The 20,441-nt window shown below is 31.4% G+C and overlaps 2 protein-coding genes and 1 long non-coding RNA gene across 3 annotated transcripts; 2 read left to right on the top strand and 1 right to left on the bottom strand.

Moving 5' to 3' along the window:
* Positions 1 to 4,364: 4,364 nt before the first annotated feature.
* On the top strand, positions 4,365 to 5,645 carry LOC133193602 (uncharacterized). The gene is made up of 2 exons (XR_009721946.1): positions 4,365 to 4,404; positions 4,624 to 5,645. It is a non-coding gene; the product is annotated as an uncharacterized LOC133193602 (long non-coding RNA).
* A 3,324-nt stretch (positions 5,646 to 8,969) lies between these two features.
* On the top strand, positions 8,970 to 10,150 carry LOC133193603 (ethylmalonyl-CoA decarboxylase-like). Its single transcript, XM_061329564.1, has 2 exons — positions 8,970 to 9,153; positions 9,392 to 10,150. Exons 1-2 carry the CDS (start codon positions 8,973 to 8,975, stop codon positions 10,069 to 10,071), a joined length of 861 nt encoding a protein of 286 aa, XP_061185548.1. The 5' UTR covers positions 8,970 to 8,972; the 3' UTR covers positions 10,072 to 10,150.
* Positions 10,151 to 12,599: 2,449 nt separating this feature from the next.
* On the bottom strand, positions 12,600 to 19,943 carry LOC133193998 (alpha-L-fucosidase-like). The gene is made up of 8 exons (XM_061329908.1): positions 19,600 to 19,943; positions 18,116 to 18,222; positions 17,477 to 17,604; positions 16,361 to 16,494; positions 15,897 to 15,994; positions 15,380 to 15,512; positions 14,390 to 14,560; positions 12,600 to 13,034 (listed from the first exon to the last, which is right to left on the bottom strand). The coding sequence occupies exons 1-8, from the start codon at positions 19,941 to 19,943 to the stop codon at positions 12,791 to 12,793; spliced, it is 1,359 nt and encodes a 452-aa protein (XP_061185892.1). The 3' UTR covers positions 12,600 to 12,790.
* Positions 19,944 to 20,441: the final 498 nt, after the last annotated feature.

Genomic DNA, 20,441 nt, shown 5'->3' on the forward strand with positions numbered 1-20,441 from the left:
TCAAGAGTTTATTTCCCTGGCCTGGAGCTATACCTTAAGAAAAAGGAAGTTTATATATATATTTATATATACATTATTATTTTCAATGAGCATATACTTGGTAATCTGATAATTGATTTTTTTTTTAATATCAGATGGTTAGTGCTTAAAGGAGGAAAGTATACACATGCTAATTATGTTAGAGCTTAAACAGTTAACTTCAAAGCATTATTATAAAGAGAAACTTAATGGACACCCTATTATCCCATTTGAAATGAATAAAGATTGATTCTGCAAAAAATGAATTTCGGTTTTATGAAAGCCATTATATTGATGATTATATATACCTTCTAAGACTAGGTTTATAGCTTCTCCTGTTTTCCGTTTCAAGGTACGAAGGGTGTTTGGCATTAAGGAATCTAAATTTCTTCGCACTTGATATTTCAGTGGACTAAAACTGCCTCGACTAAGAGAACCCATTGTCTTATTTATATCATCAAGTGATGTTTCTATGTTTTCTTCACTCCAGGATGATACTTGTGATAAAGGTTGAGAACTGTGTATCTATGAGTAACAAGAGTCATAAATAAGGTGTTGCAACAAGAAGTGACTTCAAATTAAGCTTATTGATGAATTGAATATTTGATCTCATTTAATATCATAAATTCACTGGAATTATAATAAACACACTCAGTGTAACCAAAATCTACCTTCTTTCATGACAGCTCTATTAACTAGAGGCCCATGGGCCACAATGCTAACCTGAGTAAGCATGGCCCCTCTGTTCTTCATCAGCAGATTCTTTTTCCTACACATTCTTTTGTAGAACTTTGAATACATATTTATATGACTAATCATGGCTTTGCTGTTCATGAGAATTAGAAGATTTTTCAAAACTTTTCCAATGTACCAGGTAGTCCCAATTAAAACTTTGATTATCCATTGTGGCCCCACCCTATTCCAAGGGGGACATAATTTGAAAATTTCTGGGGATATTTCTTTATCAATATGGCTATATTCATGGCTTTGTGGTTTTTAAGAAATATTTTTAAAATATTTTAGCATTTTCTCCTATATATTCCTTTGTAATACTTTGATCCCCTGTTGTGGCCCTGTCTTACCCCTGGGGTCACAAAATTTTCAAGAACTCTTAATTATCATCTCTTGAAAGAGTGTGTGGCTCTTCTTGTGAAAAAAAACTTGACTACCGTTCACCCAAAGATGCTTTTGTCACAAGTTTAGCTGAAATTGGCCCAGTGGTTCTAGTGAAGAAGTCAAAAATATGAAAAGTTTACAGAAGACAGGAAAGTTTACAGAAGATAGAATAGAGATAGACACGGAACACCCTTTCATCAGGTGAGCTAAAACTGATATGCAGGCACTTACAGACTCTTCTTCTGAATGTCCCTTCAGGTCTCTCTGTTCTTCTTCCTAAAACAGATAATCAATCATTTGAATTCAAATGTATATATGCAATTTAGATGAAAAAAAAAAATCAAAATTGTGAGTTTCTTGATTATTTATGTAAAAATACTGTAAACATTAATGGTACAATGTCATTTTTTGTAATATCAATCAGAATTCCTTAAAATATACCTTTCTTGAAACAGAGTCTGAAGAACATTGCTCTTTGCATCTGTTTGTATTACATTGAAGAGTGCATGTCATAGACTGCTGATGATTCTTCAAAAGACATACAAAATCATATGATTCATGTGCAAACCACAACATGTGGGAAAAATCAATTATAATTGATGCAAGTATCTGGGTCAAGAAAATACAAGAGATAAATTCTCTCTTGTGATATGTGAAAAAATTCTAACATCATTAACTTATTAAAATAAGAAATTCACAATGCATGTATCATGATATTTATGACGTATCATGATGTATATAATTTTATAAATTAAGATAAGAGATTTCTAATTCTCTTACTAAGTGTATTTTTTTTTTATAAAATACATCCACAAGATAAAAACTTGGTATTTATTTTTTTGCAAATTAATCAGTCAAACTTTGAAAACTTTTACCAGACAAAGTGGGTCAGATTTGACTTCAGAATTGAAATCTGGACAACTGTCTTCCTCATTACCACAAAACTGAAATAAAATAAATACAATTCAGTCATTTGTAATTTATTTGAAATCAATATATTAGATAATCATATATTTTTAAAAGAAAAGAAGTCAGAATAATTTATTGCATTTTTTCTTCAATTCTCTGTAATTTTTATTACACAGAGGTTTCCATTGCATAAAAATGATTTTTATAAGGAGGGTTGCCATCTTCTACTGACTTACAGCCAGTTAACCCTGGATTTACATATTAAACATTATACTGAGGCATCCTCTTTTCATAAAATGATATATGGTATCACTCACATCTTTATTCAACATATTGGTATTTTTCATTTCCTCATACATTACTCCCCTACATTTGCGACAAATACCTGAAATAAGATCCAAAGATACTTTTGAAAGAAGTTCACAGGTGTTTTACAATCCACAAATGTGATTCATCAATAAACACAAGTACACCATTTATAATTCTTCAAAAGGATTTTTTTCCCCGTAGAAATTTTAACTTTAGAAATTACTTTATATATATATATATATATATATATATATATATATATATATATATATATATATATATATATATATATATATATATATATATATATATATATATATATATTTAGGAATGACTCTAATTCTTGGCCAAATTATTCGAGTATAACCTGGTTTGGGTCAGTTTACGCTTTATAATCCGCGAAGCGGATTATAAAACAGCGTAAACTGACCCAAACCAGGTTATACTCGAATAATTTGGCCAAGAATTAGAGTCATTCCTTATAATTTAATTCTAAAATCATTAAACAACTGTGGGTGTAAAATTTCGTTGCTTTTTATTAGTTCAAATTTGCTGCTCAATAATACAACCCTAGTAACGGAAGTGATGGGAAGCAAGGGGAGGTAAAAACTGATACATGGTCCTAGCAGCCATGTTTTTTGTTTACATGTGGTAAGATCCAAGTTACTGTTTGAAGCTAAAGGTAAATTTATTAAATCTGGAATTTTCCATGAATCCCGAGGACTGGAGATGAGAGGATTGCATGGATACAGACGATTCAGCTGGTTGTCAGGGGGGTGTGTCCCCATACCAAACCAGGTTATACAGAAATAATTTGTGTTCCTTTTTGGATATTAACCAATCAAAGGCTAGAATACAAACAAAATTAAATTATATATATATATATATATATATATATATATTCATATTTCATAGCATCTAGTAAATGAAAATGAAAACAATTCATGTATTTAACAATAAAATCATATCTTTCTAATGATTTACACCCCCCCCCCCTCTCCCTCAACACGCACACCTCCATTTCATCACTGGAATACTATTTGGAAAGAAAAATTATCAAGTGAATAAATAAATTTTTATTGAATTTTTAAATTGAATAGTTAAAAAAATGATTCATTACAAATTTTTTCAATAACGGATAAATTATTGGGAATATATATATATATATATATATATATATATATATATATATATATATATATATATATATATATATATATATATATATATATATATATATGTATGTGTGTGTGTGTTCCTGATTTAGCCCAAACCCCCGACCCCCCACCCCCCAACACATCGTACCGCAGTGATAAATAAATATATTGTTTAGAACAAATCCATATATCCAATGGAAAAAAAATGTCTATCTTTTGGATATTTATTGTATTCTTGCCGTGTATATTAGTGTTTTGTGTTTACCATTTATTTAGAAACAAAACAAGTGAATCGCAATGGGGCGAAAACTCTTTCCTGGGGCGAAAACTCTTTCCTGGGGCGAATCGTCAAGACTCTGGAAGTGAAACGTGGTGCCGCCCCACACTAAATAGCCAATCAATATACAGTAAATTTCGAAAGGTGGAAGCCACGGCAAGCATGGCAAGTAGGGCTGGGACGATACAACTTTTTCTATATCGATATGTATCCCGATATTTGAGCCACGATACGATATGTATCACGATATGTTTAATTGGTTATAAATCCTTTTCTTATATTGAAGTGAACAAAACATTTCTTCACATATAAGAATAATTTATTCAAAGAAGTTGTATATCTGTTGTAAAACTTAATTATTTTGCACAAGTGGTCTTAATTATTATGTATTTCATATTTAGATTTATATTAAGCATATTTATTTTACATATTAAACCCAAAATGTTAAGTAAACAAAGAAAAACATTAGTCAGAATTTTTTGGGCGATATGTCGATATTTCTTCATATGTATCGATATGCGTATCATCCTCACATTGAATCGATATTATCGATATCTCGATATATTGTCCCAGCCCTAATGGCAAGGTGAATTAATTGTCCAAATATTGGGCACTTAGGTATGTTTCAGTAGCTTAAAAGGTCATTATATGAAATTTTTGAACTAGTTCCATTAGAATAACAGAGTAACAAGATTTCTACTTATTTTTGTTAATGCGTATTTAACTCTGTGGTCGAATTTTCTCTGTTGTTTTTTATATTGATATATTGTCGAATTGTTGTTATGTTGTACGTCTAGAATTAACTCGAATGACGTTGTACCATTAACTTTATTTCAGTGAAAGAAAGAGAATCAGACGAGGCAAGAAAATGTGAAATTCAAAATGTGGATTAGATAACTTGGTCAGCTACATGCTACAGCCTACACTTTTAATATCAGGACACTGAGCAGCTGTTAAGGTCCGGCAAAAGTAAAAAAAATTAAAAGGTGCAAAAAGAAAGACCAGATCTGGATAAGCATCTCAAGATTTCTGTTTTTACAAAATGTGATATAGTTCAAAGTGTGTTAAAAATGCTGAGTAATTAAAGAAGTCCTTGGATCATGTGGATTTATTTTGAATACAGATAAGCAGGATTTTTGAAACCATATAGCCAGAAGAGACCCTCTAATTATTTCAGATTTAGTGAAAGACCAAGATAGGATTTTTTGGCCATGGCAACATATGACATGAAAGATGGAACTTTCTTTTATGAGGATTGCATTACACTGCATTATGTGATATTAAGTGAAAAAATACTGAACTGTATCATAAACAGTTTATACCTGTTCAGCTCAGGAGAATTCAAGCACAGGATATGATTCATATTCATCTTGTGATCTATAAAGATTGATAGTGAGTAAGTGAAATAACATTACTAACCTGATCCAACTGGCACCATGACCCCTTTGCGGGCCAGTATGAAATGTGACATCAAGGGAGTTATCGGTCTCTCAGGTTTCGCCTTGCCAATATGATCTGGGTATGCACACGTATGCCCTTTTTTCCACATAACTCCCAACTCTGCACGCAACTTGGGACATATAGAAAAATGTTCTGCCGACTTGTAGGAAAATATGCCCACTCGGAAACATAGTAAATGCCCTTCAGTTGGAATGTGAGAGTTACATAAATTTAAAGACCTTAAATGACTTGAAATATCTTTTAAACAGTTAGATATGGGGCTGAGGCTGCTTTCTGATGGATAATATATAGATGGTCCACAAATATGCCTGTGAAAATTCGAAAAACTACAAGTTTGATCTGAACAGAGAGTGTTGTCTGCTTCCATTGTTTACTGAATACACTAAAATGTATTTCCTTTACCAAAGAGTTCTACCAAGGGGGATAATAATACCAGGTGTTATATGAATGATTCAAGAAATGTTTAAAATAAAGAATATATTTCATACTTTTAATTATTCTACTGAATCCTCAAATACTTTCTCATTTTCTTGATGAAATCAGTATTCTTCAAGACAACAACAGTGTTAACATTGCTCACTTCTGTGATAAATGTAGCAATATGGAAAACTTCCCCATGTTCTTTTTAATTAGCAGACCCAAAGTAAAATTTTCATTATGTTTTATTTGCAGAATGATCTTTATTTTTCATACATAAAAATGTTATTTTTCGCAAGGTCATTTATACAATTTCTTACATTTTCTTTTCAATTCTGAATATCAGCCTTGTTGCTATGGGAAATTTGCTGTTGCCATGGAGATAATTAATTATTCCTTATCAATGCATTTCTTTAGAAATAATAGTTATATCCTATTACTTGAAAATTTGATTTTTGGACAAAAAAAATTATTTATTCTATAAGATAATTGTTACAACACTACCAATTTTAGCTTTTTATTTTCCAAAACATCCAATATTGTTGCTAGGCAACGGATAGGATTTTAAAAAAAACCCGCGCTTTCGAAGTCAATCTCTAAAAGAGAAAGTCCTCTACTTTAACATGAAAGTCATGCAACAGCTGTATTAGCTTGGTATTAATTTTGAATTGACCTTGAATATTGTCAAAATCAATGAAAATGCTGAGTCAGCAAAAATGCAAAAACATGTATATATTCTAATGTCTACCACAGTACTAGCTTTAAACAAAATATCAATTTCTTGTGTTGTTTAAACACCTAAAGTGTGTGTCTTTATCTTACCAGTAAATAAGAATAATTGTCAAAGTTTTTGTATATAATTTCAGGCCTTAAAGATAAGTGATTTTTTGCCCCCTCACATGGAAAAATTGGCTGGTTGCTAAGGAAATTACTTTGACCAGGTTTCCATAGTAACCATGATCCAAAACATTTTTCATTTTGCATACATGGATCATAGTGCAAGAGAAATCTATGTGTGGAAAATCATTGAATTCTGAGAACTTGAGTGAATCACCTTTTGCATGATTTTTATATGGACTGGTACTTAAATATGAACATTACCTGTAAGAATACCTTTCCAAGTGTACTATGATTTTTGACCCAATGACCATTACCTTGAAGTTTGACCTACTTTTCAAAATTTTTATCTTTGCTTATAACTTTTGATTTAGAATAGTTAGGGCTTTCATATTTAATATGTGCATTAGTAGTGACAAAGTGTTTCCAAGCATGCTATAATTTTTGACCCCTTTACCTTGACCTTCATGTTTGACCTAAATTTCAAAAATTTTATATTTGGTGATTACTTTTGAATGACATATGATAGGGTGTTCATATTTGACAAGTGCATTACCTGTGTCAAAATGTTTCTGAATATGCTATGATATTTGACCCCGTGACCTTGACCTTCCAGTTTGACCTAATTTTCAAACATTTCATCAGTTTGCTAACTTTTGAAGGAGCAAAGATAGGGCATTCATATTTGACAAGTGCATTACCTGTGACAAGCATTTCCAAATGTACTATGATTTTAAATCCCTTGACCTTGAAGTTTGACCTAATTTTTAAAAAGTTTATCATTGCTAATAACATTTGATTGAGAGAAGAGATGGTATTTACATTTGACATGTGCATTACCTCTTTCAAGACCTTTCTGATTGTATACTCTGGTTTCTGATATTTTTTTTTACATGTGCATCACTTGTGAGAAGATCTTTTGGATTTTATTATGATATTTGACCTCATGACCTTGATCTTGAAGTTTGATGTAGTTTTGAGAAGCTATAGTCTTTGCCATAACTGTTATTAATTCAATAATTTATGTTTTTTGTATGATGCACAGATAAGACAGGACAAACAAACAAGACAGTTAAAATATGCCATAAATAATGGCATTGGCATCCCATCCACTAAGACATCGAAAGCGGGGGACCACAATTCTTTGAATTTGCTTGTTGTTTTCAAAACTCAGTTTACAAATGTAAAATATCCAATAATAACATAATACCAGGGACCTATATGTATATAACTACATATACATGTATAGGCATATATATTAGTCCCTCTGATATTCATATATTAAGCTTTGAATGGCATGTTCACTATACATGTATATTGATTTCATGTTTATGTCATAAATAATGTATTGAAATCTTTTCTAGTCTATGAAAATTTTATGTATGATTTTTCTCATAACTTTTTGGAAGGTTTATTATTTATTCCTGGTTATATTAAAGGTTAAGTTGCTTTGAATTAGTCCTGTGCATGTGAAGAATGTATGTGATAATTTTTCTGTAATTGCCACTAGAAAATTGATGTATTTTATAAAATTGTCAAACATAACATTCATAAGAATAAAATTACAGAGGAAATTCGAAATGAATATTTTGAATATCATTAGTGTAAAATACCATAAAAATAGAATGTATAACTGGGAGAAATGAATGTATTTATGTCACAATTACACCAAATTGATATGTTTTTGGGGATTAAAAATCTTTTTTTATAGGCATTTGAAACACTCTGTAAAATGAAGATTTCAGAAAGTATAGAGCAAATTCGGGCTAATTTTTTTTTCTCGATAATTTGCCTGATTACTATATCTTTTTTACCTTGTAAATTAATCTTGAACCTTTGAATATTCATCAGACAAAAATCTAAATATTTGACATTATATGGTCAATTGTAAAAATTGAGATGAAATTTCATGTGAATTCATAAAAACTGAGAATTTTGAAAAAATATCGAGGAAATTCGGATTAAATATATTTATTGAATATAAAGGATTTCATGTTATCTTTTCACCAGCTCATTTCATATGAATTAGTCATCAAAAATAAGTAACAACTTTAATTTTATTGTGAAAGATATTTTTTCAGTCAGCAAAATTTATTCATATGCATAAATTTCAAAACTTCTCTGTGTAAAAGTACTATTTTTAGGACTGACTTTCAAATGACCTTGACTGAAAATCAAGGCCGATGACACCAAAGTTTTTGGATGTTAAAAGAGTGTAAACAGTCTGAATATTGAGTATTCAGAAAATCAAGATTCTGCCATTATAAGAAATATGAGAAGAATCCATCCTTAAATGCTGCATCTTACTGTCCAGATGTGGACATATCATTCATATTATTCACTGATTCAATATTCACATGTACAATATTTCTCATGTTGTTTTTGGAATCTTATTTTAGAGAGGGGGGATGATCATATTTATTTATCTTGCAGCATGTTTTGGTTTTAAACTTTCATTTGACACAGATAACATGCTATTAAAAACCTTAAGACAGCTGTGCGTTTGGTCAAGGCCTGCATTTTGCACAAGATCCTACAGTGGTGGATCTACGATTTTCACTGGTAGTGGACAGGTGATGTTGCAGCAGAATGACACCTCAGGCATTGCTGTGGTTACATTGGATAATCCAGGGAAGAAAAATGCTCTGTCGGGTACATCTTGTTTACTGACTCAGATTTTGAAACTGTTTTTTTTTAATTGATTAAATGCATTAGACAGCAAGTTCATTTTAGCAATTACAATCTGCCTAAGTGATTTACTGTTGTACAATTGCTCATCAAAGATTATTAAAATTAGCACTCAGTGTGACCAACTTTCTATCCCCGATTTAAATTTAATCATGTTTATAATTTAAGTTTTTCATAAGCAGGATATTCTTGTGCTTTTTAGGATCTATGATGGTTCAGTTGGAAGAGATAGTTAAGAGACTAGAGAAATGGGACACTGGTAAAGCTGTGATAGTAACTGGAAAAGGCCATGACTTTTGTACAGGAGGGGATCTAGAATTTGTCCGAAATAATCTAAACAGAGAAAGTGGTCACACAATGTGCACACACATGCAAGGAACACTGACAAAGTTGAAAAACTTACCTTTAATAAGTGTGGCTTTGATTTGTGGTATGGCTGTAGGGGGTGGGGCAGAACTCTGTACAGCTTGTGATTTTAGACTTGTCACAGAAGGTGCTAGAATAGGATTTGTCCAGCTTAAAATGGGTGTGGTCACAGGGTTTGGAGGAGGCACAAGATTGACAAAAATAATTGGCAGGTCAGAAGCGATCAAAGTTCTTTGTTCTGGAAAGGTGTTAAAGGCAGAAGAATGTCGGAAAATTGGATTAGTTGATGACATTTTATCAAATACAAATGAACCTTTTGCTAATGCAGTAGAATGGATTCAAAATAATTTCCCACATGAAAGGTCCTTGACCAGGAAAATGAAAGAAATAATTGTTGGTGCAACAGAATTAGATTCACAAAGTTCATTAGTTAATGAAAAAGAAATTTTTGTACCTACCTGGAGTTCCCCATTGCATGTTAGTGCTGTTAACAGCAATATCAAGCATAAAGAGTGAATTTTATATAATGTAAAAAAAATTCCTGAAATTATAATTTTATTATTAGGAGTTAATTTGAAAAGAATATTCTATTTGATAAAGCATAAAAAAGTTTAATACATTTCTTTTGTGATTGTTCTGCTGACTGTTATTATTGGTTAAAATGGTTCATATAAAAGGTTTGGATCTGTTCAAATCCTTGAAAATGCAAACGTTTGAATGAATAAGTGTGACTTGGTCATCTGCATTTTTGTGTCATAGAAAAGTATGCGTATCCTATTCAAAGTACAAATCTGATCAAATTCCTGTAAACAATGTTGGTCTCTTGCCTAGGTGTTGCTATGGTTTGGATGTAACAAAGCTGGTTTTAATTAATATTTTCCTTTTCCATGGTATCTGTGATAATTTTAAATAATCATCATAATTGACTATGAAAATGATAAAAAAAAAATGGGCATTTGTCTTCCATTTTTTTCCTACTGATATATATGCATTTTGCTTTAATACAGACCTTATCACTTTGAATGATTTTTTTGAGTTTGTCATTCTGTTCAAAGGAACACACATCAAATAACAAGAATGGATCTTAATTATCACGCCAGGATAATTATGTCAAAGTTCACGTAGATTTCTATTTTGATATATTTAAATATAAGTCAAATCTTTTCTGAATTTATTATAAATTATCAATGGTTCAGAAAAATCATTTTATTCTGTTTCAGGTTAGTTTTAAGCTAAGTTTATAACCCCATTGTTCACACAAATTTGGCATATGATAATGATTTTCCAAAAGAAATTCAAATGTGAACGATTTCATAAAACCATAACATTTGACAGAATTTGCATTTTTAGTTGACATTTTTAAAGTAGTTTAATTCATTAATAATCTCAGTTAGGGTTATATGAACTTATTTCTTATGTTAGAAGGTCAATGAACTTTAAATAATTGCACTAATTTGTAGCAAAGGAATGATCAATTCGATATCTTCATTTCTATTAAGATCAAGTAACTACCATAAAACTAATACATATATGGCACTTTATTAGAGAAAAAAAACTGGTTTTCTTGCACATTGAGATACATGTAATTGAAGTAATCAATATTAATTATAGTATTTCTGTTACAACGTAAGCAGAAAAGTAGACACTTTCAAGCCATTTGATTCTTTATAAAGAAAATTATATAATACAAAAGCTGTTTCTAAAGTTAAATTGATGTATAAAAAATGCTATATAAAGTTTTTTTGTCTTCACACAACAAATTGGTAGGGTTTCTATGTGGTAATGAAGTTTAAAAACAACAACAACAACAACAAAACAAACAAACAAACAAAAAACATAAATCTCCATGAAATATACGAAGAGTTATTTTGTGACTTATACAAAGTCTATTTTAGTGTCATTTTAAGATAAGCTTAAAATCAAAACAATGAAAAAAAGAAAAAAAACACTCTGCATATTCTAAAAAAGGCAGTTTATCAATTGAAACAAATCTTATTACAATAGCCAATGTATTTCATAATGTATATCTCAATGAAAAAAGTTTAGATAACGAACAGTGATAGATCTCAAAAAAAAAAAATCTACAAACAATACAAATCTGTGGACAGGGCATAAAGCACAGACCCCAGGCAATTTCAGAGGTACTGGTGGGATCAGGTGCCTAAGAGGGGTAAAGAATCCCCTGTCAACTGATCACACCCGCCGTGAGTCCTATATATTGATCACATACACGAAATATGAATTTCTAATGTTCATGATGTCACAAATTTTTATAAATCTTAGAATATTAGAAATATTTTAAACTTTACAATATCAAATATATATATAAGTAAGCATATAAGCCTTGTGACTACCTTGAGGTAAGCGTTTAAGGACATACGTAACGTAGTTTGAACTTTATTGTCTTTTTCCCTGGAGTTGAAGAGTTCCAATACTTAAAGGAATTGTGTGCTACATTTGTATGTCTATATATGCTGTTGTACACTTCTTCTAAAACAAGTTTGGATAAACAAAACATCTAGAATATGTGTTTAGTAATTTTTGTGTATTTTTCTTTGAATTATACAAGAATTTTCATCAATTGATATCTTTTCAAAACCCCTGGTAATACATGCTGATTTTTTGTCGACGAACATCTGATGGCACTATAATCTTAAATCAAGAATATCTTGAAAAATTATCAATAGGTAAGGTACGTTGCGTATGTCCTTAAATTAGCACCATGATTAAGAATACTCTAACCACACAAAATTGCGAATGACAGCATAGCTAGATTGCTAAAACTAAGATATGATCAGAAAATCATGCAGAGATTATATTAAAAAATATAGAAAATAACATTGCAGTACAAAATTTAAAAAAAAAAATCAATGATATATCATGAAAGACAACATGGCACTTTGTTTTGGAATTCTTCATTTAAACAGAAATCAAAAAACGTAACCATGGAAAAAATATTGAAAAGACCACAAAATTTATCTTGGTATTACTTACGGTGTATCAAATATAAAAATCCTTATTTGCAAAAAATATACAATATATTATGGACAAGATTTTTTTTACAAGGCTTTTTTTTTTTTACAATTGCACAACTCATTACATGTTTGAAGGTTATAAATAAGAAATATTAGAAATGAAGTTCTCATTCTTTATGTCCCAATTTTCTGTTATTATAATGTTTAATACAACGTCCATATTTTCCCTAAGTTTGGGACTAAATTGGACAAAGCAACACTCATTTCAATGTGATCTTTAAAGCCCAAGCCCAGAGACAAGGCATTTTACGAACATTTACCAAGGGAAATAACACCCTGAGTCCTTGTGACTCCTGGACAAAATAAACATCCGCGTCAGTGCCAAGCATAGTAACTGTGGAGACTTCAAAACCTTTCAGCGATCCAAGAAGTATTTCATTGTTTTCTGGCCAATCGAGTATCATGCAATAAATCATTTTCTTTTCTGATTTCGATGCTGTGTACCTATGTACAAATAAACATGATGACAGCAATGTGTTTGTGAAATTAAACGTCTCAGTGATTATTTTCTCTTAAAACACTTGCATAAACAAGAATCGTAATTCTAATGAAATAAAACTCAAGATAATGAATCTTTGTAAAAATATATCCAATATTAGATAAACATTCATGTACGAGGGTTGTTAGAAAAGTTCGCGGACACATTGATTTACGGAAAATCTATTGTGTATACTATGAGGTATGACCTATGTCTGATTAAATTACTATCTTCTGTTTAATAGTATATAAAAATCAGGTCCATTTACTAAAATTTGAAAATTTACAACGATTTTACAATGCGATCATAGGATTCATGGAGCAATCACTTGACGTTAAGTGACGTGACAACCAGATTTCAAACCCATTAAGCTTTTAAAAGTTCTAAATATCTTTCATTTCTTTCGACTTTTCTTGTCTTTTTCTTCTAAAAAATTAAAAATTCTATATCAAGACATGTTACTTTTTTTCTATAATGTCTTTTGTGCTGTTTCGGCTATATATTAGAGAATGTATACGCAGTTAAGCGATCAGGTATGGAAACAATGCAAAATCCATAGGCGCAACGTCCATGCGATAAGTGGGGTATTGAGGTATCGATGGAGTTGATCATTAAAAATTTTAATCCTTCCATTTTTATAAAACTAGCTACCATTTGAATACTTTTGTCCTTTGTACGTGTAGAGAATTTACAGCAGCATCTAGAAGCATTTTAGTCTATTTTTAGACATTTTCCTGTCTGCACACATACTTTTTTAGTAGCTCGGTGCTCCATGACGTTCCCATTCTTGGCTTTGTTTTTACGCGTTGATTATTTATAAATGGCTATAAAACTGTCATACATCCTCCAATTTAATTCAAAATTTCGGCAAGTGACGTTTGATGAATACTGTAGCGACAGGTAAAATATCATAATCCTTTCTGTGCTACAACTGTGCAATTTTTAATTTCAATAAAAAGTCTATGCAATGTAAACGTAAGAAAAAGTAGCATGCTCCGTGAAGCATGTTTTATCAAAATAATATAGCTGTATATTTTTTAAGGATTACCGGAAAACATCAAACCTTTGTATATTTACTGGAAAATAGGTAAAGTTTTTATCTGGAGAGTTTAACCGGTTTCGTGGAAATAGTGCGCTCACAATGGAACATGTCCGCGAACTTTTCTAACAGCCCTCGTACTTTGTATTTTGAAATTCACATATAGAATTATGTTAAAAAACTTTTTTCCTCAATTTTAGGAGTCAGTTGATCGTAAATGGCATAAAAAACGAAACCTTTATTTAAAAATCTATACTAGTATAAGAAACTAGAAAATCTTACCATGCTCTATTTGACAATGTGTCATTCTGGTGTATCCAAGGTGTCGTTTTATAAATTGCTTGTCCATTCACCTTTAGCCATGACCCAAGTTGTCGAAAACGTTCCTCAAAAATTGGATCAAAGGTCCCCCAAGCTGTTGGTCCAGCATTGATCAGTATGTTTCCTCCAAAGCTAAATGAACCAAAATTCATTGATGCTTTATAATTAACTGTAAATTTTATTTTCGAGTAGAATTACTTAAATTTTTTTCATGGTGATTAAATACAAATAAATTTATGGAAACAGGCCCCTAAACGCCGTGGGGAGGTCAATTTTTTTCCTGAGTATAGTATTTTGCTATAGTAAACTTTCATTTAGATGCTGGTTAGCCCTCCACTTTTTGTTGTTGTAGGTCAAATTCAGGATTAGAAAAAATGTAACAAAGAGTAAGAGAACGGTCCCCCGCCAGAAAAAGGACTTTTGAGTTTGGATAGTTAAGTTTTCCTCTTTTTGCATGCCAGATTCTTTGGGGTGGCTGGCCCCCCACTTCTTGGACAGTTTATATTTTGGCTTGTAAGATGTTTTTGGAAGTTGGTCCCCACTTCTTAACCTATAACATGCTTTTGTGAACTAATTAAATGCACGCTTTGGAAAAAAAATATATATATTATATAATTGCTAGGCAAAGGCGTACAGAAGATATCATAATGATGAATTTTGCAATTTCATAAGAATTTCTATTTTCATGATTGATAATTAAGTTCTTAGTACTCAGTTTTCCCCCTTTTTGCCTAACTGCAATCAGGCATGGTTTGAAGTATATAAGTTAGGTTAAAATAAAACGATTTTGAGCTGTTTGTATAAATCATGATATTTTTCTAAATAAGAATAGTTACAATTCATGTACACTTTCCTTTTTCTGAGTTTTGACCTCAAATCGGGATATAATACGGATGTACAGCGTTTACAGTTATCTGTTTTACACTGTAAACCCTTTAAAACTGAATTTACCTTATCGTAGTAATGACTTCTTCCAGCAGTTCCTCTATAGTGTTATAATTTGATAAGTCAGCATTTCTTCTGTATCCCCAGGAATATTTGTCTATTGTCATGGCATTCACCCACTTATGTGGCATCACATGACCTGATCATCGATTTGGGGAAAAAAATTAAATATATTGTGAAATTGAGAAATACAAAAAACAATCTATTATGTATTAATCACGCTTGATCAAATACGATATTCTTTTTTTCTAAATAGATGACTAGTTGGTCATGATCATATCTTACATTTGAAAAAAAAAATAGTGCATGACACAGACTTAGAGTTCTTTAAGACTCTAAGATTAAAGGCGAGTGAACAGGAAACAAAAGCAAACATCGGTACAACTACATGTACATGTAGCAGTATTCTAACAACATTAACATGTCTTGAAGTTTATAAACTCCAAATGGAGTTTATAAACTTTAAGACATGTTAATATTGTTAGAATATTGGCTAATTAATAAAGTAAGAAAATACAGTTACCCGGATTGAAGCGATCAGAACAAGTCCAAAATCCACCATGTTTGCAAAAGCAATCAGATCCCCAACGATCATTCACGAGAATGTAGTCTTTGACAGGACTATAAAATAAGCATGCCTTTTATCTACTATCGTTTTAAATATTCTTTTTCACTTGCCCGACCTTTTAACAGTGAGAGATATCAGTTGCATCAAGTTGTGGTATGTCATGAAAGATGTTTCATGTAATATTACTTGGTTCGTAGGATTCAATCTTAGCGTGCATAAAAGACATAGACTTTTGAGCATAAACATAGCCATTATAAATGATTTATTGAGCATAAGAATATTAAAGCTATCTTATCGTGCTTAACTTTGGAACTGCATAGAAAAATGATTTGTAAGATGAAATGTCTTACTTTTTTAAAATACATGTGTAACCAGTATGTGTACATGTCTGTTTAGTTCTGATTCGTGAATGATTTTACCTTTCATTGTACAACCAGGCCAGGAATATCGTAGCATTCCAATACCAACTTGGAGCCAGCCAACCGGCATCATTCCACAAGATGTCAGGTTTGTATGTGTTAATTATTTCAAAGAGTTGAGGATGAATGTAATCCTAAAAGAAGAATCCTGCTTTAATACTGCAATTGGAAACAGGAACTCCTTTTTTTATTTTAAGAATTTTTACCTCAGTCTATAAGCTAAATCCAAGTAACAATTAGTTAAACACATTGTACCACAAGAAGGAGCTAACCGAGTTTTCTTATAATACGTAAAGAAATATTAGGTGGAATAAACAATATGGCAGTACAGAATATGTGATACAGATGAGGTAGGAGGTGTACAGATGTCTTACTATTACGGGTGTCTCTACCACAAGCAATAATGAGAAACCAAAAACAGCTGCATTTTTTTTGTGTGCGTGTTTTAAACAGTATTAAAAGATACTTAGGTTTAGACCATGTTGATCTACTTGATATTTTCTGAAAAAAGCACTGTTTTTAATAAAAGAAGGAAAATTCTTTCACAATACAGAGTATACTTTAAAGACTGTAATTGTTATCATATCGATGGTATGGCATCATCCAGCAACAAATCAGAAATTCAAAAGCCCTTTGACTATGGTTGTGAAATAGTATACCAAAGATAAAGAAAAAATAAAGACGGTATCTTTGGAATTATGTTGAACAGTGTACTCGTTTATCAAGAACTTGGTCAAGAAATGCTTTACTGTAGTACGTGTGTACCTTACCTTTATCACTTCAATAATCGTTCATAAATAAAATATTATGTACTTTATATTTCATTGTTAGCTTATAGAAGAAAATTGCAAACAAGGAATAGCCTACTGTATCAAATAATTTATTATAGTTTACATTTTTTTTTTTTTGGTCTTATAGTAGGTGTTATTTAAATGTGATGAGAATATCATTTTTAATTGGTATAAAAGGCAATAAAACTTGAAGTCTTTTTAAAAAAAGAAATCAGAATTTTATTTATTCAATATCACATTATCATACAAGCAGCTTATTTACCCAAGATCACAATTACTGACTATACAGATTATCCAACAATTTGCACGTACATGTAGTACCCACCTTAACATATCTGTGGGTGGTTAAATTATTCCTCTGATCGTCCAGCCAGATCGGATTAAACCACTCAATCATCGCATGATATATTCCGAATCGGACATCTGTTCCCCTTAGTGCTTTCTGTAATTCTCCTGATGTTTACCAAGAACATACTCTAGTATAAATATCTTAGCAAGAACTGAACATTTATAAGGAATTTGATATGTTGAACGTAAAATAGATATTAACATTATTTGAAATAAACTTTCACTCGCTCATCTTATGGATAACTTAGCATTCTGTAATGTCCAAGAAAAATGTCCAAGAAAAAAATGTAATATGATGATTAAACCTTGTTGATGTTGAAATTTTAGACACCTTACTCTATTCAAAGTGAGTTTATTGTTAAGGTAAACGTCAGAAAGGTTTGAATCGGGGATGGAGAGTTTTTTTTTCATTTTCTTATGTTAAATAGCTTCATAAGAGATATAATCATGGTTTAAAATCCACAAAAGAAAAGCAGAATTATTAGAAAACGGTGAAGAAAATGGGGATTTTGACAGAAACAAAGTACATGGAATTACCCAGGCTTTAGCATTATAAATATGTTGCCCCAGTTACTCTTCTTTAACTCTGTGTAACACGATGGCCACAAACACTCACCGACAAGGTCCCTCTTTGGACCTACGTCTCTAGAGTTCCACTGATACGTCACATTAGTTGGATAATTGCTGAACCCCTCGCTATGTTTAGAGGTTAAAACCACATACCTGTAAATGTCCAATATCATTTTAAATCGGTATTATCATAGGATGAAATAAATGTTTCTATTTTTTTTTCTTTTCATCAAATGATAAGCAAGTTTCTTTTACGTATTTTTTAAACATTTATTTTTTTCTTCAGGAAAGGGTATTAACTGTATCGTAATTGCTCGGTGAAAGCTCAAAAACCTCTCTATTCACATTGACCCTTACATTGAATGACCAGCTAAAGGATAACCTGCATGATAGTTTGCACTCCTCGACTATAATTATAGTGTAAAGTTCAATTGTTACTATTTTGGCCAAAATATTTTACAAGTTCATTCATTTTTGTAAACTATATTTGTCTTTTTGATTCAGTTTTATTTTTTCTAACTTCTTGACTCCTTTTTGACTTAATTAGCCCCTTCCTATTTTCATCTCCTGGATGGCTGACAAATTATGCATTTATTTATGTGATAATTTGAATATTTAAAAAAAATTCGAGCATTAAAAGTTGGAAACTGTGTTTAATTCTTTACACAAAATAAATGTAGTACCACTAGCATGTAATTTCTAATTTATCTTGATAAAATGTTTATTATGAATATAAGCTACAGTAAAACACGCTTATAACGAAGTGCCAGGGACAGACTAAATTTTGCTTTGTTATAAGCGTAGGAACGGATATTACGAATTACGCTTATAACGAAGCAAAATCGTCCGTCCCTGGCACTTCGTTATAAGCGTAATTCCTTATAATTATTAAAAAAGTTAACAATATATATATTTTAAAGTCATTATAAGCATGTTCGCTATTAGAGTGTTTTACTGTATATGCAAAATATTTTAAGAAGGAGGGTTTTGATGGATGTAGTCTGTCATTCCTGTCAAATTTTCAAGGTCTTAAAAGTTTTGAATTAACAAAAATGAATGAAAGGCCATATAACAAATTAAACCTGGGACCTCATGAAGAACATCCCTCTAGAAATAAAATAAAAGGAACTTTAAATGTAGCTCTTCATTCACTTCATTTGCTCTTTTAACAGGCTGACAGCAGCAACATCTTTCGGGAAAATAACAAATCCCTATTGTTTTTATCTCTCACCCAATCACATCAAGCCTTTCAATAACATTTAACAATCTGCAACACGTGCATTGCGGAGTCAACTGCTCACTTCTTATGTCAACTTATGAAAGACCCAATTTGACTATAGAGTTCTTCTCAATGAGAGGAGCTGGACATTAGAGCACCTAGCTGATTAGTAATGCAGGGGTTCCGGGATCGATTCTTGGTCCAGCAACATTCATTGTGTGTTTTTTTAAAATTTCAATTAATTGATCCTCATTTCTATGCTACATATGTACACTATTATTATATATTAAAGCCTTCAAACCTCAACTTACTTAACACCAGAAGCAAGGACTATGTCGCGCCATTTATTTGGGTCGTAAAATTCGGCTCGGAACTCCTTTGCAAAATCTGCGTATGTAAAATTCGGCGGGTAATACTTCTTCATGAAATTCACTATATCACTTTGAGGTTGCCCCTTCCAAAACCACCAGAACCATTCGCTGTGGACTGCGGGCACAGAAAAGACACCCCAGTGAATAAACATCCCGATTTTGGCGTCATCGTACCATTCTGGCAGCGGTCGAGAGTCTATGCTCTCCCAAGTTGGTTCATACTTTTGACAGCTTGTGGATAACAGTGTAAGTAATGTTACAAGACACCTAAGAAGGACATTCATCTTCTCTGGGTTCACTGGGTGAATAAATTTAAATTTGTAAACACAAAAAAATGAAATCGAAAGTAGGTTTCAAATTATAAGATTTGCACGGTCGATGTTTAAATTCCCGGGAAATTAACCTTGTTGATAATAATAAAAAAAAAAAAAAAAAAAAAAAAAAGGTTAAAATACAATGTCATCTGTTGGCTGCAGTTTTAACATGTGAATGCTCACTTGTCGTTTTGTATCATATGATAAGATACTCTTTACGTACACATGCTTATATTTACTGAGAATCATTGAGATGTATTAAACTCTCTCTCTCTCTCTCTCTCTCTCTCTCTCTCTCTCTCTCTCTCTCTCTCTGAATCATTCTCCAAATTTTGTCTTGTATCAGACAAATTGAAGTAGTATATATGTGCATAAATTAAAATAACGTTTTGAAATGAACATGACAAATCTCAAATGATCTCGCTTTAGCCACACCTGCGTCGATTGTTATAGTTAGTTTTAAATTCT

This window comes from Saccostrea echinata, unplaced genomic scaffold (genome assembly GCF_033153115.1).
Source record: "Saccostrea echinata isolate AGI-Se365-2 ecotype Australia unplaced genomic scaffold, CSIRO_AGI_Sech_v1 ptg000028l, whole genome shotgun sequence".
Taxonomy (NCBI): domain Eukaryota; kingdom Metazoa; phylum Mollusca; class Bivalvia; order Ostreida; family Ostreidae; genus Saccostrea; species Saccostrea echinata.

Coding starts and splice junctions, on each gene's coding strand:
- LOC133193603 (XM_061329564.1), top strand. CDS start 8,973: ATGCTATTAAAAACCTTAAGACAGCTGTGCGTTTGGTCAAGGCCTGCA. Junction 9,154..9,391: donor GAAGAAAAATGCTCTGTCGG/GTACATCTTGTT, acceptor TGTGCTTTTTAG/GATCTATGATGGTTCAGTTG.
- LOC133193998 (XM_061329908.1), bottom strand. CDS start 19,943: ATGAATGTCCTTCTTAGGTGTCTTGTAACATTACTTACACTGTTATCC. Junction 15,513..15,896: donor TTCTGATCGCTTCAATCCGG/GTAACTGTATTT, acceptor ATCGATGATCAG/GTCATGTGATGCCACATAAG. Junction 14,561..15,379: donor GAAGTCATTACTACGATAAG/GTAAATTCAGTT, acceptor TGGTTCATTTAG/CTTTGGAGGAAACATACTGA.